The following is a 19,328-nucleotide window of genomic DNA, read 5'->3' on the forward strand; positions in this document are numbered from 1 at the left end:
CCGTGCTGATTTGTGGCCTCGGATCTTGGTATCGGTTACACCTCTATTCGCTTTTGATCAGGTAAATATCTTTTTCATGAATACATAGTGTAGAGGGAAAAATATGATTACGTCACTCTAGGAGAAAAGGCAATATCATTTTTTTTTCCACTGGCTTAACAAGGAAATAAAATATCGGCGTGGAATGCGGAGGAGTTAAAAAAGAGGAGGAAAATGGTTTTCTGCAGTTTTTTATTTTCGAATAGAGAATTTAAATTGATATTAAATGCAACGAAATCGAACCTGATAAGGCACAGGCAAGTGGAGTTATCATAACTTTTGATTAAAATATGTTTATGTTTGGGAGTAAGTGTGCCACGTCATATTGGGCCCTTTTCTTTGCTTATGTGGACCCTACTCTGCAGCTTGTCCTACTGCGACGTGCTTTCGCGCTCTCTATCGCTCACTCGCTATCGTGATATCCTACAGTTCTGCCACGTGTACAATAAAACTGCTACGTCAGATAGTCTACGTGGATTGGTTTCTGACCGTACAGAAAACCCTAGCCGTCACCAACAAGTGCTAATGTGCCATGCGATGATTTTATTTATTTTTTTTCTCACTTTTCCTTTTCTAATTTTTTTTATTATTATTCATTGTCATTATCACATATTAATATTTACCACTTATATAATGTATCCAGAACCCTCACAATCTAGCATACTATTTATTAATAATTAAATAATATTTTTTTATCAGAATTGAAATAATTGTTTTCCACTAAGTCAAGGATAATTCCTTTTCGAAGTTTTCTAATTAGTGAATTAAAATCTTTTGAAGATCGTCTTCCATTAACCACTGGCTATTAGTGTCCGCATAATACAATTTCTAATATGAAAACGGGTAACATCAGTAAATTAAACAATCTACTTTTTTAAGGGTTTAATTATTCGGTTGGATTTTATAATTTTATTTAATTTTTAATTAATTTTTTATTTTTTATTAAATTTTTATATTATATCTAAATATTCAGATTGTGATAAAAATATTAAAATTAATAGAATATTCTATTAAACTATATAGAATATTAAATTAAATATTAGATATATATGATTTATTTAATAAAATATTTTGTTAATTTTAATATTTTTATTATAATAAAAACTTAATTATAAAATTTAATATAGTATAAAAATTTAATTAAAAATATATAAAAATTTAATTATAAATTTAATAAAACTATAAAAATTAACAAAATAATTAAACCTGCTTTAAAATATAGATGATGCTGTTTTGTTTTTTATTTTATTGGGATGCAACCAGTAAAAGCATCTAAAAAGGATGCGTTGCATTTAATTATTGGCGAAATGCCTTCTCAAATATTTAAAGTTTATTAAAATAAAAATTATAACTTCGTCTATGTTATATTTACGGTATATAATTAGTTCTAAATTTGGATAAAAGATTAGAGTTATGTTAATGTTAGGTTTTTGACAATTGATATAAAAACTTAGTCAAATTTTCATGATATAAATTAAAGATGTTATTATGCTAAAACTAGGTCGTTGTCCAAAAATAATGGGTTGTATAACTCGCAAACAGTGTCAAATAATCAAGAGTCGCTACATCAGTGTCTTGGTATAGTGTTAAATGAACAAAAATTTTCACATTTTCTGAATATACGAACGAGGGTAAATAAGTTAGTTCATAAAGAAAAATTTAAGATCAGAATTACAGAATGTTGATATTTGAGACATAAAATATAGACACTCTAATAGAAAAATCTATAGAGGTGGTGGATACACGACAAAGAAAAAAATTAACATTATGTGCTTATAAGAAATAAAATAGGTTAATGCAAAGACTAAGGACTTGAATACTTTCGAATTCAAATTTTGGTGTAGAGAAAATATGAAGAATAAAAATAAAGTAAGTATTATCATAAATAAAAAATAGAAGAAGGATGCAATTAATATCAAAAAGATAAAAGACCGAATCATCTTTATGAATCAGTAAAAAACGTCTAAAAAGGATGCATTGAATTTTTTTTTGGATATTAATTATTGGTGGAATGCCTTCTCAAATATTTAAAGTTTATTAAAATTTATACCAAAAAAAGTTTATTAAAATAAAAATTATATCTGCTCACTGAAGAAAATTGTATGTATATATATCCTTTCAAGTTACTCAAAAGCACAGATGCCCGTTCTAGAGTTCATCAATCCAAATGGAACCAAATCATATTTAATATTGAGATCTCAAAACACACACTATTAATAAGTAACTTATGTTATGGACGAGGTCACAATTTTTATATATTATCTTGTACCCTTTGCATATCTTTGGGTTTTTCCCCTAATGTTCTCAATATTATTCAACTATGTGAGAAATTAGAGGAAGGCCTGATTAAGGTAGTCAATGAACAAAGCAATAGAGGCAGAATTGGATAGAATTCTCAAATTGGGGAATGAATGAGAACACAAAATCAAAATAAACATGTTTAAGATTGGTTCGCTTCCGTAAAATTTTTTGAAACAGTATTTGTATTTTTTAAGAGTATAAATTTTTTATTTTATATTTGATAAATTAAAAAATTATATATTTATATTTATAATTTTTAAAATATGAGTGTTTTTCAATTATTTAGAGTAAAACTTTTTAAAATTGATTTATATAAAATTAAAAAATTTAATATAATCTCATACATTAATTAATTTTTAAATTTAACTCTTATATTTACATCTATTATAATATTTTAAAATTTTAAAAATAATTTTATTAAATATAATTATTGTTAGTTGAATTTATTAAAAATTATTTTTAATTTAATTTATTAAACATAAATATAACGACTTTTAAAAAATTATCTTTTGAAATTAAGTTTTATAAACTTTTTAAAAAAAGTATAAACTTTACTAAATTAAGAATTCATTATATATTGGACATTTTTTAGCCAAAGTAACTAAAATGTGGATGGACTTCAGCTAAATAGTAAATACAATTTCTTTATAATTTAAAATAATTATTAAGAATACCAAAAATTATATTGACACGAAGAATTAGGTAATTTGACAAGAATTTTTGTGACTCGAAACATATTTTTGATAATGTCATCTGACATTAAATTTATCGTTATTTTGATGATGTTTTACGTCATTTTTAGCATTAAAAATGTGCACTTTAATAATATAAGTTGTTAAAAAAATTTCATTCGTTACGATCTGATATTCTCATTCTAATACTATGGTGATGATGGTTAAAATTATCTGATAATAAATACGACAATAATTATTGTGGTTCTGATAGTAATCAATATAATTGTGAATCAAAATTACAAAAATTAGTAAAAAGGAAACAAATCTAGCGTTGTATTGATTAAGCTTAAATTAGTTTTACAAAAGTTGGACTCATTTTGATTTATTAGTAATTGTGTATTATGAATCGTCGCAATTATTTTATCAAGTATAATTATTTATCATTTAATATATTATTTCACATGATTTTTTTTATCTTATTTAAAAAATATATAATAAGAAGTCATATTTTACAACAATAATTACGAAAAAAATTGAAAAAATATATTTCCCATTTTATTGATATATAAACTAAAACTCGAATTTAAGTTTGACCTGTAAAAATTTACACATTAACATGAAAAAAGAAGGTAATTTGACAAAAAATTCAGCAACTCTAAAACATATTTTTGATAATGTACATCAAATTTATCGTCATTTTAATTCTATTTTGTATATATATATTTTTTTATCAAAGATAGAGAAATTTAAATTTGTAATCTTTTAAGTATAAAAAAAATTATATTATTTAAATTATAACTCGTTCGTATTCTGCATCATTATTTTTAGTATAAAAAAATATATAATTTAATAATATAATATGCCAAAAATGAATTTCATTGGTTATTCTTGGATATTCCCGTTCTAATACCAATGGTGACAATGGTTGGAAGGTGAATTTTAACAATTGTTGATTTATTGGACCCACAAAAAAAAAGAGAGTGTGTGACATTATATTTGTATCATAGAGATAACTTATTAAGTTTTTTATTTTAATAAATTAAATAAATATTTTATTTATTAAAATAAATAATTTAAAAAATTATTACTATGTAGACGAGATATATGTATTTATAAATATGGAAAAGTCTAGGGGACCAGCAGTTTTGTTGAATTTTGGCCAGCATGTAACCAGCAGAGGAAGGTGAGCCATTAGATGAAATCTCACACCAATCTCACACCATCAAATCATCATTGATGGCTAGTTGATGGCTAACAATCACAAAAATTGCTGGTCCCCTTGCATTGCTCTATAAATATAAAAATATATTTTATAAAAATAATAAAAATATTAATAATTTAAATTAGACCAAACTCTTAAAAATAAAACATTTCAATTAATATGGAAGGTGGATGATCTTAACCGTACTACTTCCATCTACCGGCGTTTTTTATTAGAATTTACACTAAATCAATTCAAATAATAACAAGGCGGGATTCGAATCTCCAACACTTGCTTAAGCAAACTAGTGAGCTAACCACTAGACCAAGTTCATTAATTAGTTAGTTAAAACCGCCTATTTCTTCTATTATTTTAAAAATGCTCATATTTTCTATTATTTGAAACTGTTTATCTTCTTATTATTTGAAATATTCTATTTTTAAGAGTTTAATTTAATTTAAATTATTAATATTTTTTATTATTTTCAAAAATTACATTTTTATATTTACAAATACACATATCTCGTTTACAGTAAGGAGATATATGAAAATTAAAAAAATACACATATCTCTATACGGATAAAATTATCTCGTTTACAGTATAAACAAGATAAGAGATGCTGATGTATTTTCCTAATAATTTTTAAAATTATTTATTTCAGAAAATAAAATATTTATTTAATTTATTAAAATAAAAAATTCCCACATATTATTTGATTTATTGTTAATAAATATGTTTATCATTAATCAAATTAGAATTAAGTCCATTAGATGAAAAAATTTTTGAAAAAAATAATATTTTTTTAATATTAACCAAAATAATTTTCATAGAATTTAAAAAAGAAAAAGATTTGGAGACTAACTTCCTTTCACTCTTAAAATTATTACTATTAAAAACGAAAGAATGTATAATTTAAGTAATAAATAATTACTATTCATTTACTGTGGTTAACAAATTTAATTTGTTTTTATAATTATATGTTCTAAATATATTACTAATTATTTTTATATTTTTAATATTTTACATGTTTTAATTTATAAATTGAATTGATAATTTACTATTATTAAAGGTATCCCATTTTTTTAGAAGAAAATATTTAACTTTGAACAAAAGGCTAAATTAGAACGATATAAAATGTTTTAGACAAATAATAGAAAAGATGAGCAGTTTCAAAATAATAGAAGAAATAGGCGGTTTTAACTAACTAATTAATGAACTTGGTCTAGTGGTTAGCTCACTAGTTTGCTTAAGCAAGTGTTAGGGATTCGAATTCCGCCTTATTATTATTTGAATTGATTTAGTGTAAATTCTAATAAAAAACGCTGGTGGATGGAAGTAGTACGGTTAAGATCGTCCACCTTCCATATTAATTAAAATGTCTATTTTTAAGAGTTTAGTCTAATTTAAATTATTAATATTTTTATTATTTTTATAAAATATATTTTTATATTTATAAATACATATATCTCGTCTACATGGTAATAATTTTTTAAATTATTTATTTTAATAAATAAAATATTTATTTAATTTATTAAAATAAAAAAACCTAATAAATTGTCTCTATGACACAGATATAATGTCACACACTCTCTTTTTTTTGTGGATTCAATATATCAACAATTATATACTCTAATTAATTCTTTCCCATTTAAAAACCATCAATATAAACTACTAATACATTGACACCTATTTTTCTATACATATAAAAACAATTTTCTTTCTATACCATAGAATTCACATGGTTGGAATCATCTTATAATAAATACGACAATAATTACTGTATTTCTGATAATAATCAATATAACCGTGAATCAAAATTACAAAAACTAATAAAAATGAAACGAATCTAGCATCGTATTAAACTTAAATTAGTCCTATAAAAGTTGAACTGACTTTAATTTATTAGTAATTGTGCATTATGAATCTTTTTAATTATTTTATCAAGTATGACAAATGACTTTATTAAACCTAATGAATTTTAATATGTCCTGAATATCTTAAATTAAAAAATGTAACGTCAAAATTTTAAATCACATTTCTATATAAATCGAATTGAGTGAATTTGGTTTAGTAGTAAATAGAATTTAATTAATTTAATTTAGGTGAAAAACATAGAGAGAATTATAAGGTACAGATTTATTTGTACATATATTTTTTTTTTATTCATAAGCAAAACAATATGTACTAGTCTGAGTGTTTACAAATTTGAAAGATAACGTAAGAAAGAGAAAGTAGAATTATAGTTAATACATACACTTTAATAGTTTAATTACGGAATATTATTTTTGTCAAGAAAAAGGAAAAAAAATATGAAATAACAAAATTTATTTTTGAGGATGAGTATGTGTATATAGAAGAAAAAGAGTGAGACACTCTAGATATTAAATATACTTTGTCTTTTCTTAACCCTTTTAATGTTAAATTTTTTTATTATATTTCAAGAATAAAATTTATTATTAGAATATTATTTATTGTATTTTTAGAATAAAGTAATTGCACACATAAATTTAATATATTTTTTTAAAAAATAATTAAAGCATTATTAAATTAGTTTGAACAACTTAAAAAAATAATTGACAAAAATAACATTAGTTTAATATTAACTGAATTTGTCTTATTTTAATTAACGGATGAACATGGAGTAATAATAATATTTCAAATTCATTTTTAATAATTTTGTTTCAAATAAATTAGTACTTAAAAAATAAATATTAACGCACGTAAATGGTAAAGGAGAACGCAGAGAAAAACGTACGAAAAAGATCGAAGAGAAAAGGCAAGAAAATGCAGAAGAAACTCGAAAAAGAAAGTTATGTATTTGCGCATTGATTGATTGAAAAATCTGTTAAGAAAACACGTAGACTAGGGTTGGCAATGGGTAGGATAGGGTAAGGTTAGACTCTATCCTAATCCTACCCGCGAAATGAAAACTTTTTTAGAACTCTATCCTACCCTACCCGCGGGTTGAGAATATCTCAACCCTAACCCTACCTACACCCTAAAGTTCTAAATCCTATCATACCCGACCTATTCGTAGAAACAAAAAAAAATTCAAATAAATATAAAATTTAACTATCCTAAATTTCACACATGTTAATAAAATAGACGTGCCAGAAGAGGCGCATTTTAGGGATAAGAGAGTATATAAACTTGTAAGACTTATATAGCAAAAAGGCTTGTATAGGGAGATTAATTCTTAATTTTTTTCATCCAGGTTTTAAATTTTAAAATGTTTGCAATTTAAATTACATCTTATCTAAATTTTAAATTTTAAAATTATTGTAATTTATAATTTATCAAATTTTTCAAACCAAAATAAATTAATTCAATCCAAATAACAATTACTAGAATCACAATGGATAAAAAAAATCAATTAATATAACATAAATTCTTATCATTTGAATTTAATTTTATTAGATTTTTTAATTCAAATGATAAAAATTCATGTTATATTAATTAAATTTTTTTATCCATTTTGATTCTAGTAATTGCTATTTGGATTGGATCAATTTATTTTGATTTAAAAAATTTGATAAATTAAAATTTTTAAATTATAATAATTTAAAAATTTGAGGATAAAAGAAATTAATTTGTCCTCTTATATTATTTTAAAACTGATTTATCTAATTAACTATTATGTTAATATTTATCTTTTAAGTACAAATTTATTTGAAACAAAATTATTAAAAATTAATTTGGAGTATTATCATTATTGCATGTTCATCCATTAGTTAAAATAAACAAATTCAGTTAATATTAAATTAATGTTATTTTTGTCAATTATATTTTTAAGTTATTCAAACCAATTTAACAATGCTTTAATTATTTTTTTAAAAAGATATATTAAATTTATGTGTGCAATTATTTTATTCTAAAAATACAATAAATAATATTGTAATAATGAATCTTATTTTTTAAATACAATAAAAAAAAGAATTTTAATATTAAAAGAGTTAAAAAACATATGAAGAACAAAGTCTATTTAATATCGGAAAAAAGTGTCTCACTCTTCCTCTGCTATATATCCATACTCATCTTTAAGAATGAGTTTTATATTATTTCTCATTTTTTCTTTTTTTTTTATAAAAAGAATATTTCCGGAATTCAACTTTTAAAGTGTATTAACTCTTCTAACTATAATTTTACTTTCTCTTTCTTAAGTCATCTTGCATATTTGTAACACTCAGATTACGTATATGTTATTTTACTTGTGAATAAAAAATAAATATCTGTATAAATAAATCTATACCATAGTGTGACCTAAAATGTAGTTCAACTAAAATTGAATCAAATCAATTCGATTTGATGTTCTCCTACTAAAACGAAACAAATGAGCTCGATTTACAGATGAATTTAAATCGAATGCAATAGATTTGATTTATAAATGAACGTAAATCGAATCGATTAAATTTGATTTAGACATGCACCAACGTTAGGGTAAATCCACACTAAATGTTTCAATTTACAGAGCAATGAGGTATATAAAAATGAGCTCATACACGAAATTTTGCAGAAGAGTAAGATTCACAATGGCTAGTGATGAGAGTTTTGTAATTCTTTTACACTATAGAGGGTCAATTAAGAAGAAAACGCGATCAGGAATTAAGTTCACTGACAACGATCCGCTGAGTGTTTTTCTCAAACGTTCGACCAATTTTGCTGAGTTTAAGAATATTATACTCCAAAGACTAGGACTGCATAGCGTGAAACGAATGGAGAAGTTATTCTATAGAATTCCAATTTCCGTATTACGCGATGATGTAAAGTATGATTCATTCGTAATTAGCAGTGACGTAGATATGCATGTGTTGTTTCATTGTCGCCGTCAGTTTCCTGAGATGAGGACTCCAGAGTTGTTGGCGAAGTTTGTGAATGTGGCATCTAGTTATGGAGATTCGAATTGGAATCTGCACTCCACAGGACATCTAGCCAGCTCTAGTGCCATGCCTGTTGGATCCTCGTCAGCAGAGCCGGTGATTACACCCGAGCCAAATTTAGTGGCTTGACCATCCTTTGCCATTAATCTAAATTGCAGTTGTGATGCATTAGTTGGTGAGACTGGACCGTTGGGAGAGGGTGCTTTCGCGGCGCCCAGTTTCCTCCGTTTGTTCCGGTTTTTGGAGAGGTTAGAGCACCCGATGGGGTTGAGGATGCATTGCATGATGATGATGATGTGGAGCCCGCAACGATTGCTGATGATAGCGACGAGGAGACACCACGGACGACTCCACCTGTGGGTAGGGGAACATCTAGTTCAAGTACTAATCAGTACCCCCTGTACTTCTCTGCTCTGCACTTGGATGCCATGGCACCTCAGGAGGATCCCTCTGTACCTGTTGGCTTCGGGGCAAGAGACACGCAAAATGCAGGAGGTGTAGCTGAATTTCAGGATAAAGAGGAAGTCGTGCTTAGCGTGAAGACCTATAGCATTCGCCATGGGGTTGAGTACAAGGTATTGGAGTCGGATAACCGCAAGTACTATGGCAAGCGCAAGGAGTTCGGGAGCGGAAGCGTATGGCTCATCCGGGTCAGCCTCCGCCAGCGCAAAGAGATTTGGGAGGTAAAACGGTACAATGGTCTTCATACTTGTCTAGTCACATCGATCTCTAGTGACCACAGAAAGCTTGATTATTATGTCATATCGGCCTTCATTATGCCCATGATCAGAGCTGATGCTGCCACATCGATTAAGGTACTGCAAAATGCCATGGAAGCACACTTCGGCTTCAGACCGATGTACAGGAGGCTTTGGATAGCCAAACAGAAGGCCGTGTCACAAATTTACGGAGATTGGGAAGATTCGTATATGAGTTTCCACGATGGGTATTGGGCTTACAGATCACTATTCCGGGTAGTGTAGCTGTGTTGAGGACGAGTCCTATTCGAGTTGGTGGCAACTGGATGAATCTATAGCTTATTTCCATCGCTTGTTTTGGACATTCCCTCCCTGTGTTGAGACATTTCGATATTGCAAGTCGTTGGTCAGTATGGACGGTACACACCTGTACGATAAATACGGTGGTACACTGCTTATCGTGATTGCACAAGATGAAAACTCCAACATCGTCCCTATTGCTTTTGCACTTGTGGAAGGTAAAAATACAAAGTCGTGGTCATTCTTTCTATCTCATCTTCGGGCTCATGTGACGCCTCAACCGGGTATACTTATCATATTAGATAGGCACAACGGGATAAAAGCTGCATTGGAGGCTCCTGATGGGGGATGGCTTCCGCTTATTGCATATAGGGCATTTTGTATCCGTCACGTGGCAGCTAATTTTGCCTTGACTTTCAAGGGGAAGGAAGCAAGGAGGCTATTAGTGAATGCTGCATATGCAAAGACGGAGGTCGAGTTTCAATACTGGTTTGACATCCTGCGTACGTTTGATCCTGCGATGTGCGACTGGGCTAATCGAATTGAGTATGCACATTGGACTCAGCATCGAGATGAAAGCCGCAGATTTGGTCACATGACTACGAATATATCTAAGTGTGTAAACTCGATCCTAAAGGGTATTAAGAACCTTCTGGTGTGTGCATTGGTAAAGGTCACATATGGGAGATGTGATCCGATAAAGCAGCACCGAGGTCGTCTGACCCGCCTGCCTCTCTGTGCCAGGGGGACCTCATCACCACCCATTTCATCGTCACCATCCCCTCCCTGGGGTTCTGCATTCGACGTGATAGCATGCGATGTAGACGGACCGGGCTGGATGATATGGGACATGCGAAAGCAGAGGAAGGGTATCCCACCCAACGGTAACGAGTCGTCCAAAGGTCCAGAAGGAGGCTCGTTCAGGTCTACATCTACCCGAGCCTGGGATCCAAGAAGCGGAGACCTGCTCCTGGCTAGCTTATCCTCCTGCATGATTATGCTGATCTCGTCTAGAAAGTGTGACCTCCAAACTCTGCATCGAGGCCCTCACTACCGAGCAAGTTCGACAACATTTGTCCTGGGCTAATATACGACTGATGCTCCTGCAGACTATCATCACACGCAGGAACCCCAGCGAAATAGCCTCCAAATCTGCAACCAAGAATATCAGCACCATCTGAATCCCCTACTCCCCCACCTACGCTGCCTCCGTCACCCCCACCTCTCTGACCACCTGAGCCCCCCTGCACTTCCTGACCCCACCTCCACGGCCCTCACCATCATCGGGACCCCCGTCATCCCCGTCACCACCTCCCCCTAGACCCTCGTCCCACCACCGCCATCATCATCCCTTCTTCCACCTCCACATCGGGCACGGTCTAGGCCACGACCTCTGACTCCCCGCAAGCCACGACCCCTCCCCTCCATCATATCAATGGCCTCCTCCATCCAAATTTACTTACGTTGGCAAGATCGTGTCCTAACACGGTGCCTCCTAGCAACCCTACGGTTGTCCGAAACATCAGGCAGCTGGTCCATGTTTGGGACTTGTCCGGGACCTCGATCAATCGCCTAAGCTAGTATCGTAGCTGCCCTAAGGTCACATAGGATGAGCTAAGGCGATAAAAATCTCCTACCGTGCTGATACCACCAATCAAAGTACTCATGAGAAGGTCCTGGATCAGGTACGATGTCAAACTGTAGCACGTGTTGCACCCTGTTGACCCAATGAATGTGCCAACTCTGTAGTGTCAACGGAAACCAAGGATCTCCACCCCTCCCATCCTTTGACATTAGAGAATCTATGTTCAGGGCAGCACGTGGCCTACCCTAAACCCCACCAAACTGAGGGAGCACCCGATCTACCAGATGCCACTTAATGACAGCAAAATATATCAATGTTGTTGCAGTCCTCCACAGAGTCATATGGCGTGGCTCCAATATCTCGGGGTGTACCACCTGCACGACCTCCATCAGGCTGTATGGCATCCACAGAAACTGCGCATAGAAGTTCATATTGTTAGTCAACATAAACTAATAAAGATGCAAATATAACATGAACATGGAAATACTCACATCCCTCGGCTGGAGTAAATCAATCCTCAATTTCCAATTTGTGACACGAGGCCCCTTGACGCTCAAGCTCGGCTGATAACCTTCCCATTTGATAACCACAACATTTAGTTAACAATAATTTTAACTGCTAAAAAACGGAAAATAGTTCGCATAGCTAAAGGGAGACTACCTCGACGCCAACGACCAATGAAAAACATCAAATCCATTCGGCCGGAATCCAGGGAACCTCCAAAAGATCTACGACTGGAGGAGCTGCAGTGGACCAACCAACTTCACGACATTTTTGTTCACCACACAGCACATGCACTTGTATAGCCATGACAACGCAGTAGAATCCCAACTGTACTGACCCATGTCCTCCAACCTGGCGACGTACGACAGCCATCGGATGTGGAGGCGGGTACCTGACTTGTCCCCAAACAGCTGCGTCGATAGGAGCATCATGATTTACGCACGGGCATACCTCCTAACCGTCTCCTCATCTGCCCCCTGTGGAAGCTCACTAAACGTCTCCTCAAACCATGTGTACTTCACTGTGAACTTGTCGATGCAGTTCGCAGGAGGCAATACCCCGAGCAGATCCTTAAACCACACCAATGGTGGTCGGCCACCCGCTATATATTGTGGAAAGTCTGTCAGGCATCTGCTAACATACTGACTGTCGATCGGGAGACCAAGGTGGTACGCTACATCCTGTAGGGTTATCGTGCACTCTCCAAATGGCATGTGAAATGTATGCGTCTCAGGGCGCCATCTCTCTATGAAGGCGCTGACCAACGGCTCATCTAACCGAAACCAACTCTCGTTGAATCTTGCAAGATGGTAAAGACCAGCCATCTGCAAGTAAAGAACAATCCTATCATCCAAAATCATACCGTACTGCCGTCTCATGCTGTTGATGCATCGATAGGGCTACATAAGAATAGAAGATGACTTCACACATTCGTCACAAAAAACTGCTCGATGCATCAAAATTTCTAGTTACGACAGACATCGCATGCCATCACCTTACAAACATTTTTACAATAAATCCCTAGCAAACTTTTATAGATAAAAACGCTAACCATTACATTACTCATGATCCAATTCTTCGTATTAACATAAAAAAATACTAATATGAGATAAAAACATGTTCTTTTTATTAACACACATAAAAATCCGTACCTAACCATGTTCATGACTCTACAGCTAACCCTATTCTATAGTTAATGACTCACTAATTCTGACATGAACTAAATTCAAATATCTGTTTTTGAATTTATTTTAAAAATCCCACACTAACAGTTCTAATTAATCACTAATTTATTTAAAAAAATTATAAATATTAAAAAACATTAACCTCGAGGTGGACGGCACCAGCAATATGCGCGACTCCATCTAGTCGATACAGACGATTCGGATCATCCTACATGCATACAGATTCAGTTGTTCTCGGGTTGCTTTCAGAGAAATATGGATCTGGGTGGTAGGGTTGGGGTGGGGTTTGAGGTTTCTAGATTCGAATTATGCTCAACGACAAGTGCATGTAAATTGAAACAAGTAACTTCGATTTACAAAACCATCAAATCGAATCAAGTGGTTTCAATTTACATTTGGCTTGAAATCCGTTGGCTAAATCGAATCGTGTTAATTTAATTTACGTGTATTTAAAAATCGAATTCACTAAATTCGATTTATTCATATTTTTACCATGAACGTAATTCGAATTGATCTGATTCGATTTTCATTCAAGTTCCTTTTTCAATTAATTCGAGTCTAATAGATTCGATTTACAACGTGTTTCACTAAATCGAATTAAGTGAATTCGATTTATATAGAAATGTGGTTTGAGACTTTGATATTGCATTTTTTTATTTGGGACATTTAGGACATATTGAATTTCATTGGGTTTAATCAAGTCATTTTTCTGGATAATTATTCAAAATATTTTTTTCATATAATTTTTCTTAGTTCTATTTAAAAAGTAGATAGTGAAAAGTCATATTTTATAATGATAATTAAAAAAATTTAAAAAGATCTATTATCTCATTCGTTGATATATGAACTAAAATTTTGAATTTAAATTTAAGTTGCAAATTCATAAATTCAATTTATTAAGAAAAATTAATTAATTTTAATGTATTGTTAGTATAAAATAATTATATATATATATTTAATTATATAGTATTATATTAATAAAAATAATTACTTTTTATATGACTTTGTAATGATGATCCGAAAAAATATAATTGTATAAAGCATCGTATATATTAATACATTAAAATTAAATTATTATTAAATCTATTATATATTATATTATATATATCTCTAATTTTAGAGTCAAAATATATCACATGTTACTCTTTCATTACAATTAGAATTAAATTTTTCTCTTCAAAATTAAGAAATTCTCCTTTTCTTCTTACTAATTTTACAACCAAAATGTGCCACATATCACTATCTCACTCTCTCATTGTAATTGAAATTAAATCTTTTTCTCCAAAATAAAAGAATTCTTCTATCCTCTTTACTAATTTTACAACCAAAATGTGCCACATGTCACTCACTCATTGCAATTAAAATCAAATATTTTCCTCCAAAATCAAAGAGTTCTCCCCTCCTCTCTCTTTCTTTCTCTATTTCTCTCATTCCTTCAACAACTCTATTTTATAAATCATTATCAATATCAATCAATGACTAATTACTAATTTAACAATTAAAATGTGCAGCATGACATTCTTTAATTGCATTAAAGTTAAATTGAAATTGAAATATATCTATATTATGTATCATATTGATAAGTGACCTTTGTAATAAATGTGGTCATGCGTCTGAATCTGTGTTATATTGCCTTCGAAATTTTTCCACTGCTCGTCATGTATAAAATTCTTTAAATCCTTCTATTGTTGAACATGCTAATGCTGCTGACTTCTTATCCTGAATTACTAGCGTTATTAATGGTAAAGAGAAAATAGTGGCTGCTGAAATTTGGTGGATTTGGCAGAATAGATGTAATGATTTACTTAACCCGAATGAAACTTGGCCTAGGAGAAAAATCTCTTGCCTTGCGAGAGCCTTGGTGAATGAGTTGAAAAGGGTGAAGAAGGATAGAAATTTTTGGGATTATGCAGTCCAGAATTTTTTGTGGCAGCCACCCCCCAGAATGTTCTTAAGGTCAACTGTGATGCTAGTGTTCTCTCGAACTCTCTTGTAGCGGACTTTGGGTGTGTTATCTGTGATCATTATGGCACTTGGGTGCTGAGTAGCTCGGGACGCTTGCCTTTTGATTCAGTTTTTAAGAATGAGTTATTGGCAGTGTGGAATGGTCTTATGATTGCGTGAGAAGTTAGTTGTTATTCCCTTATTTGTGAAACTGATTTTATAAAGATGTAATTTTTGCTGAACAATATTATCAACTATGTTGTAGGAGAAAATATGGATATTATAGAGAATATTATGTAGTTATTAAGTAAAAACTGAGAGGTGTCATTCACTTGGGTTAGAAGAGAAGCTAATGTTGTTGTAGGTTATCTGGCTAAGATAGGGGCTAAGAGTGTTTATTCTCATTCGGTGTGGATTTAGCCAAATGATGACCTCAAGCAAATTTTGTTAAAGGATTGTGCTGTGTAATTTTTTGGGTTGTTTTTTTGTTTGATTTCGTTTTTGTTATAGACACAAATATATATATATATATATATATATATATATATATATATATATATATATATATATATATATATATCTAATTTTACAATCATAATATGTCACATGTCATTTTCTCATTACAATTGGAATCAAATCTTTCCCTCTAAAATTAAGGAATTTTCCTCTCATCCTTACTAAATTTACAACCAAAATGTGCCAGATGTCTCTCAGCCATTGTAATTGAAATTAAATCTATTTTTTCAAAATTAAAGAATTTTTTCCTCATTCTTACTAATTTTTACAACCAAAATGTGTCACATGTCGCTCTCTCATTATAATTGAAATGAACTTTTTTCCTCCAAAATTAAAGAATTTTTCCGTCATCCTTATTATTTTATAACCAAAATGTGCCACATGTCACTCCTCATTGCAATTGAAATCAAATATTTTCCTCCAGAATTAAAAAGTTCTCCCATCCTCCCTCTTTTTTTTTCTATTTCTCTCATTCCTTCAACCACTCTATCTATTTTATATATCATTATCAATATCAGTTATTAATACTAATTTGACAACCAAAATATGCAACATGACATTTTTTAATAGGATTAAAATTAAAATTGAAATATTAAAATTGAAATTGAAATACCTATATTATGTATCATATATTAGGGTAAAAAACTAAAATAAGTCATTGGTTGATTCATATTACATGAATTAGCCAAAACAAAATCTGATTCACCAATCAACCAATGCACAAATATATGTAGTTCGAATCAAACCATTTCAAACTTCAGTTGAATGTAATTCGAATTACGCTGCTTCGAATTACATGCAACGCTGATTTATACATAATTCGAATTGAGGCAATTCGAATTATTATCAAACGTGAACTCAGCGTAATTCGAATTGAAGCAATTCGAATTACTATGACACGTGAATTCAACATAATTCGAACTGAGCTGGTTCGAATTACTCCAATGTAATTCGAATGACGTTGATTCGAAATACACATTGTACAATTTGAATTAGGCTAGCTCGAATTAGTGAGGACCAGACCTGTATATATATAGTGTGAACGTGAGTTGCTCTTATTAGAGGGGTAAGATGGCTTGTGAGGAGAGTTTTGTAGTGTTGGTTCACCACAAAGGATCGATTAAGAGAAAAACTCGTTCCGGTGTGAAGTTCACTGATAAGGATCCTCTCTGTATTATTGTGAGGCCTACGACGAGCTATGATGACCTTGTTAGCTCTGTACTGCTGAAACTTGGTCTGGAAGGTGTGAAACAAGTTAAGAAATTTTTCTATCGCATTCCAATCACTGTGCTCCAAGAAACTGTGAAGTATGATTGTTTCACGATTGAGAGTGATGAGGACTTGCAGGTCAAGTTTTATTGTCGCCGGCAGTTTCCCGAAGTAAGGACACCAGAGTTATTGGCAAAGCTGGTTGATGTGGTATCCTGCTCGGGGGTTCGAACTGGAATACCGCCACTTTAGCCACAGTAGCTGGTTCTAGCTCTAGACCTGCCGTTGCTTATTCCTCCGTCCCTATGTACGAGCCACCCGTCCAGCATGTCGCCTCCCCTTCGTTCGCTGTTGATCTCAACGGCAGTGTTGGCGATGAGGTTTGAACAGAGAATTTCTGCCAACCTCTGAACAGTGTGCTGCACCGGCTGGGGTTGGAGATGGATTGTTGGATGATCTAGAGGACGATGATGTCGAGCCGGATATGATTGCTGATGACAGTGGCGATGATATTGGAGCGAGTGAGCCTGCAGGGGCTGGAGGTGGTTCTAGCTCTGCCACACAGCAGTACTCTCCACATTTTTCGTCGTTGGACCTGGATGCCATGAGGCAAGAGGGGGTTCCTGGGCAGCTGGCCGGATTTGGCGCTAGAGATGCGGAAGGGTCTGCTGGTCTGACAGAGTTCCAGGTTGGTCAACAATTTCAGGATAAAGATGAGGCTCTGTTAAGTGTGAAGACTTACAGTATCCGTCGACGGGTACAGTACAAGGTAGTGGAGTATGACTATCGCCGGTATTTGGGCAAGTGTTCTGAGTTTGGGAATGGGTGCACATGGTTGATTCGGCTGAGTCTCCGGCAGCGCAAGGGCATTTGAGAGGTCAAACGGTACAATGGACCGCATACGTGTCTAGCCACCTCCATCTCTAGCGACCACAGGAGTTTGGATTATCATGTGATATCGGTATTCATTATGCCAATGGTTAGGGCTGATGCATCCGTCAGCATCAAGGTGCTCCTAAATGCCACGGCCGCACACTTTGGGTTTAGGCCGACATACAGGAGGGTTTGGTTGGCGAAGTAGAAGGCTGTAGATGTCATCTATGGTGACTGGGATGAGTCGTACAACAAGCTCCCTAGGTAAGTGTTAGGAGTCCAGTTGACCATGCCTGGTACTGTTGCAGTCCTTAAGAAGAGCCCTGTTCGAGTTGGGGGACAGTTGGACGAGTCTCAAGCTTATTTTCACAGACTATTCTGGACATTCCTGCCATGTATCGAGGCATTCCGTCATTGTAAGCCGTTGGTGAGTATTGACGGCACCCATCTATATGGCAAGTATGGGGGAACGTTGCTTGTCGCGATTGTACAAGACTGGAACTCCAACATACTCACTGTTGCATTCGCACTAGTCGAGAGTGAGAATGCTGAGTCCTGGTCCTTCTTTCTCTCCCACCTGCGTCAGCACGTGACACTGCAGCCGGGTCTGCTGGTTATATTGGACAGGCATAACAGCATCAAGACTGCCCTTGAGGCTCCTGACGGGGGATGGCTACCTCCAGCTGCATACCGGGCATTCTGCATTCGACATGTAGCAGCAAATTTTGCCCTCAGCTTCAAAGACAAAGACGCAAGGAGGCTTCTTGTGAACGCTGCATATGCTATAGGGCATCCAGATAAACTGCAGAAAGATTCCAACATTGTCAGGCCAATTCTTGATCCAAAGTCATAAAGTTTAATTAATTAAATAAAGATTTCCGGTTAGTATACTCACATCCCTGGGCTGTGTCTATCCTCAGTCTCCAGTTCTACACTCTAGGTCCCTTCTCGCCACCGGAAGGGTTCTAACTTGACCACCTGCATCTCACATTGGTGTTATCGCTAATTAAAAGTGTGACAGATTTGTATAACATAAGAAGCGAACATGGAATCAACTATTTTAAATTGAAATAGAAAGGTATTAGTAGGGTACCTCGAGGCCAACGGCCAGCTGCACGTATCATACCCAGCAGGCCTAAACCTAGGAAAGCACCAGAAGATCCAAGACTGCAGTAACTGAAGTGAACCCGCTAACTTCACGACATGTCTATTCGCCACTCGGCACATGCACCGGTACAACCATGCTAATGCTGCAGACCCCCAGCTGTAGGTACCCATCTCCTAAAGCCTGGCTACGTACGGAAGCCATCTGATGTGAATGCGGTTGCCGGACTTGTCGGCAAACAACTGAGTACCCAACAACATCATGATATATGCACGAGCAAAGTGCCGCACAGTCTCCTCATCGGCTCCCGCGGGGCAC

At 33.2% G+C, this 19,328-nt stretch overlaps 1 protein-coding gene across 1 annotated transcript; it reads right to left on the reverse strand.

Moving 5' to 3' along the window:
• Positions 1–12,613: 12,613 nt before the first annotated feature.
• On the reverse strand, positions 12,614–13,057 carry LOC140175217 (protein MAIN-LIKE 1-like). The gene has a single exon (XM_072202164.1). The coding sequence runs from the start codon at positions 13,055–13,057 to the stop codon at positions 12,614–12,616; it is 444 nt and encodes a 147-aa protein (XP_072058265.1).
• Positions 13,058–19,328: the final 6,271 nt, after the last annotated feature.

The sequence above is a fragment of the Arachis hypogaea genome, chromosome 9 (genome assembly GCF_003086295.3).
Source record: "Arachis hypogaea cultivar Tifrunner chromosome 9, arahy.Tifrunner.gnm2.J5K5, whole genome shotgun sequence".
Classification (NCBI taxonomy): domain Eukaryota; kingdom Viridiplantae; phylum Streptophyta; class Magnoliopsida; order Fabales; family Fabaceae; genus Arachis; species Arachis hypogaea.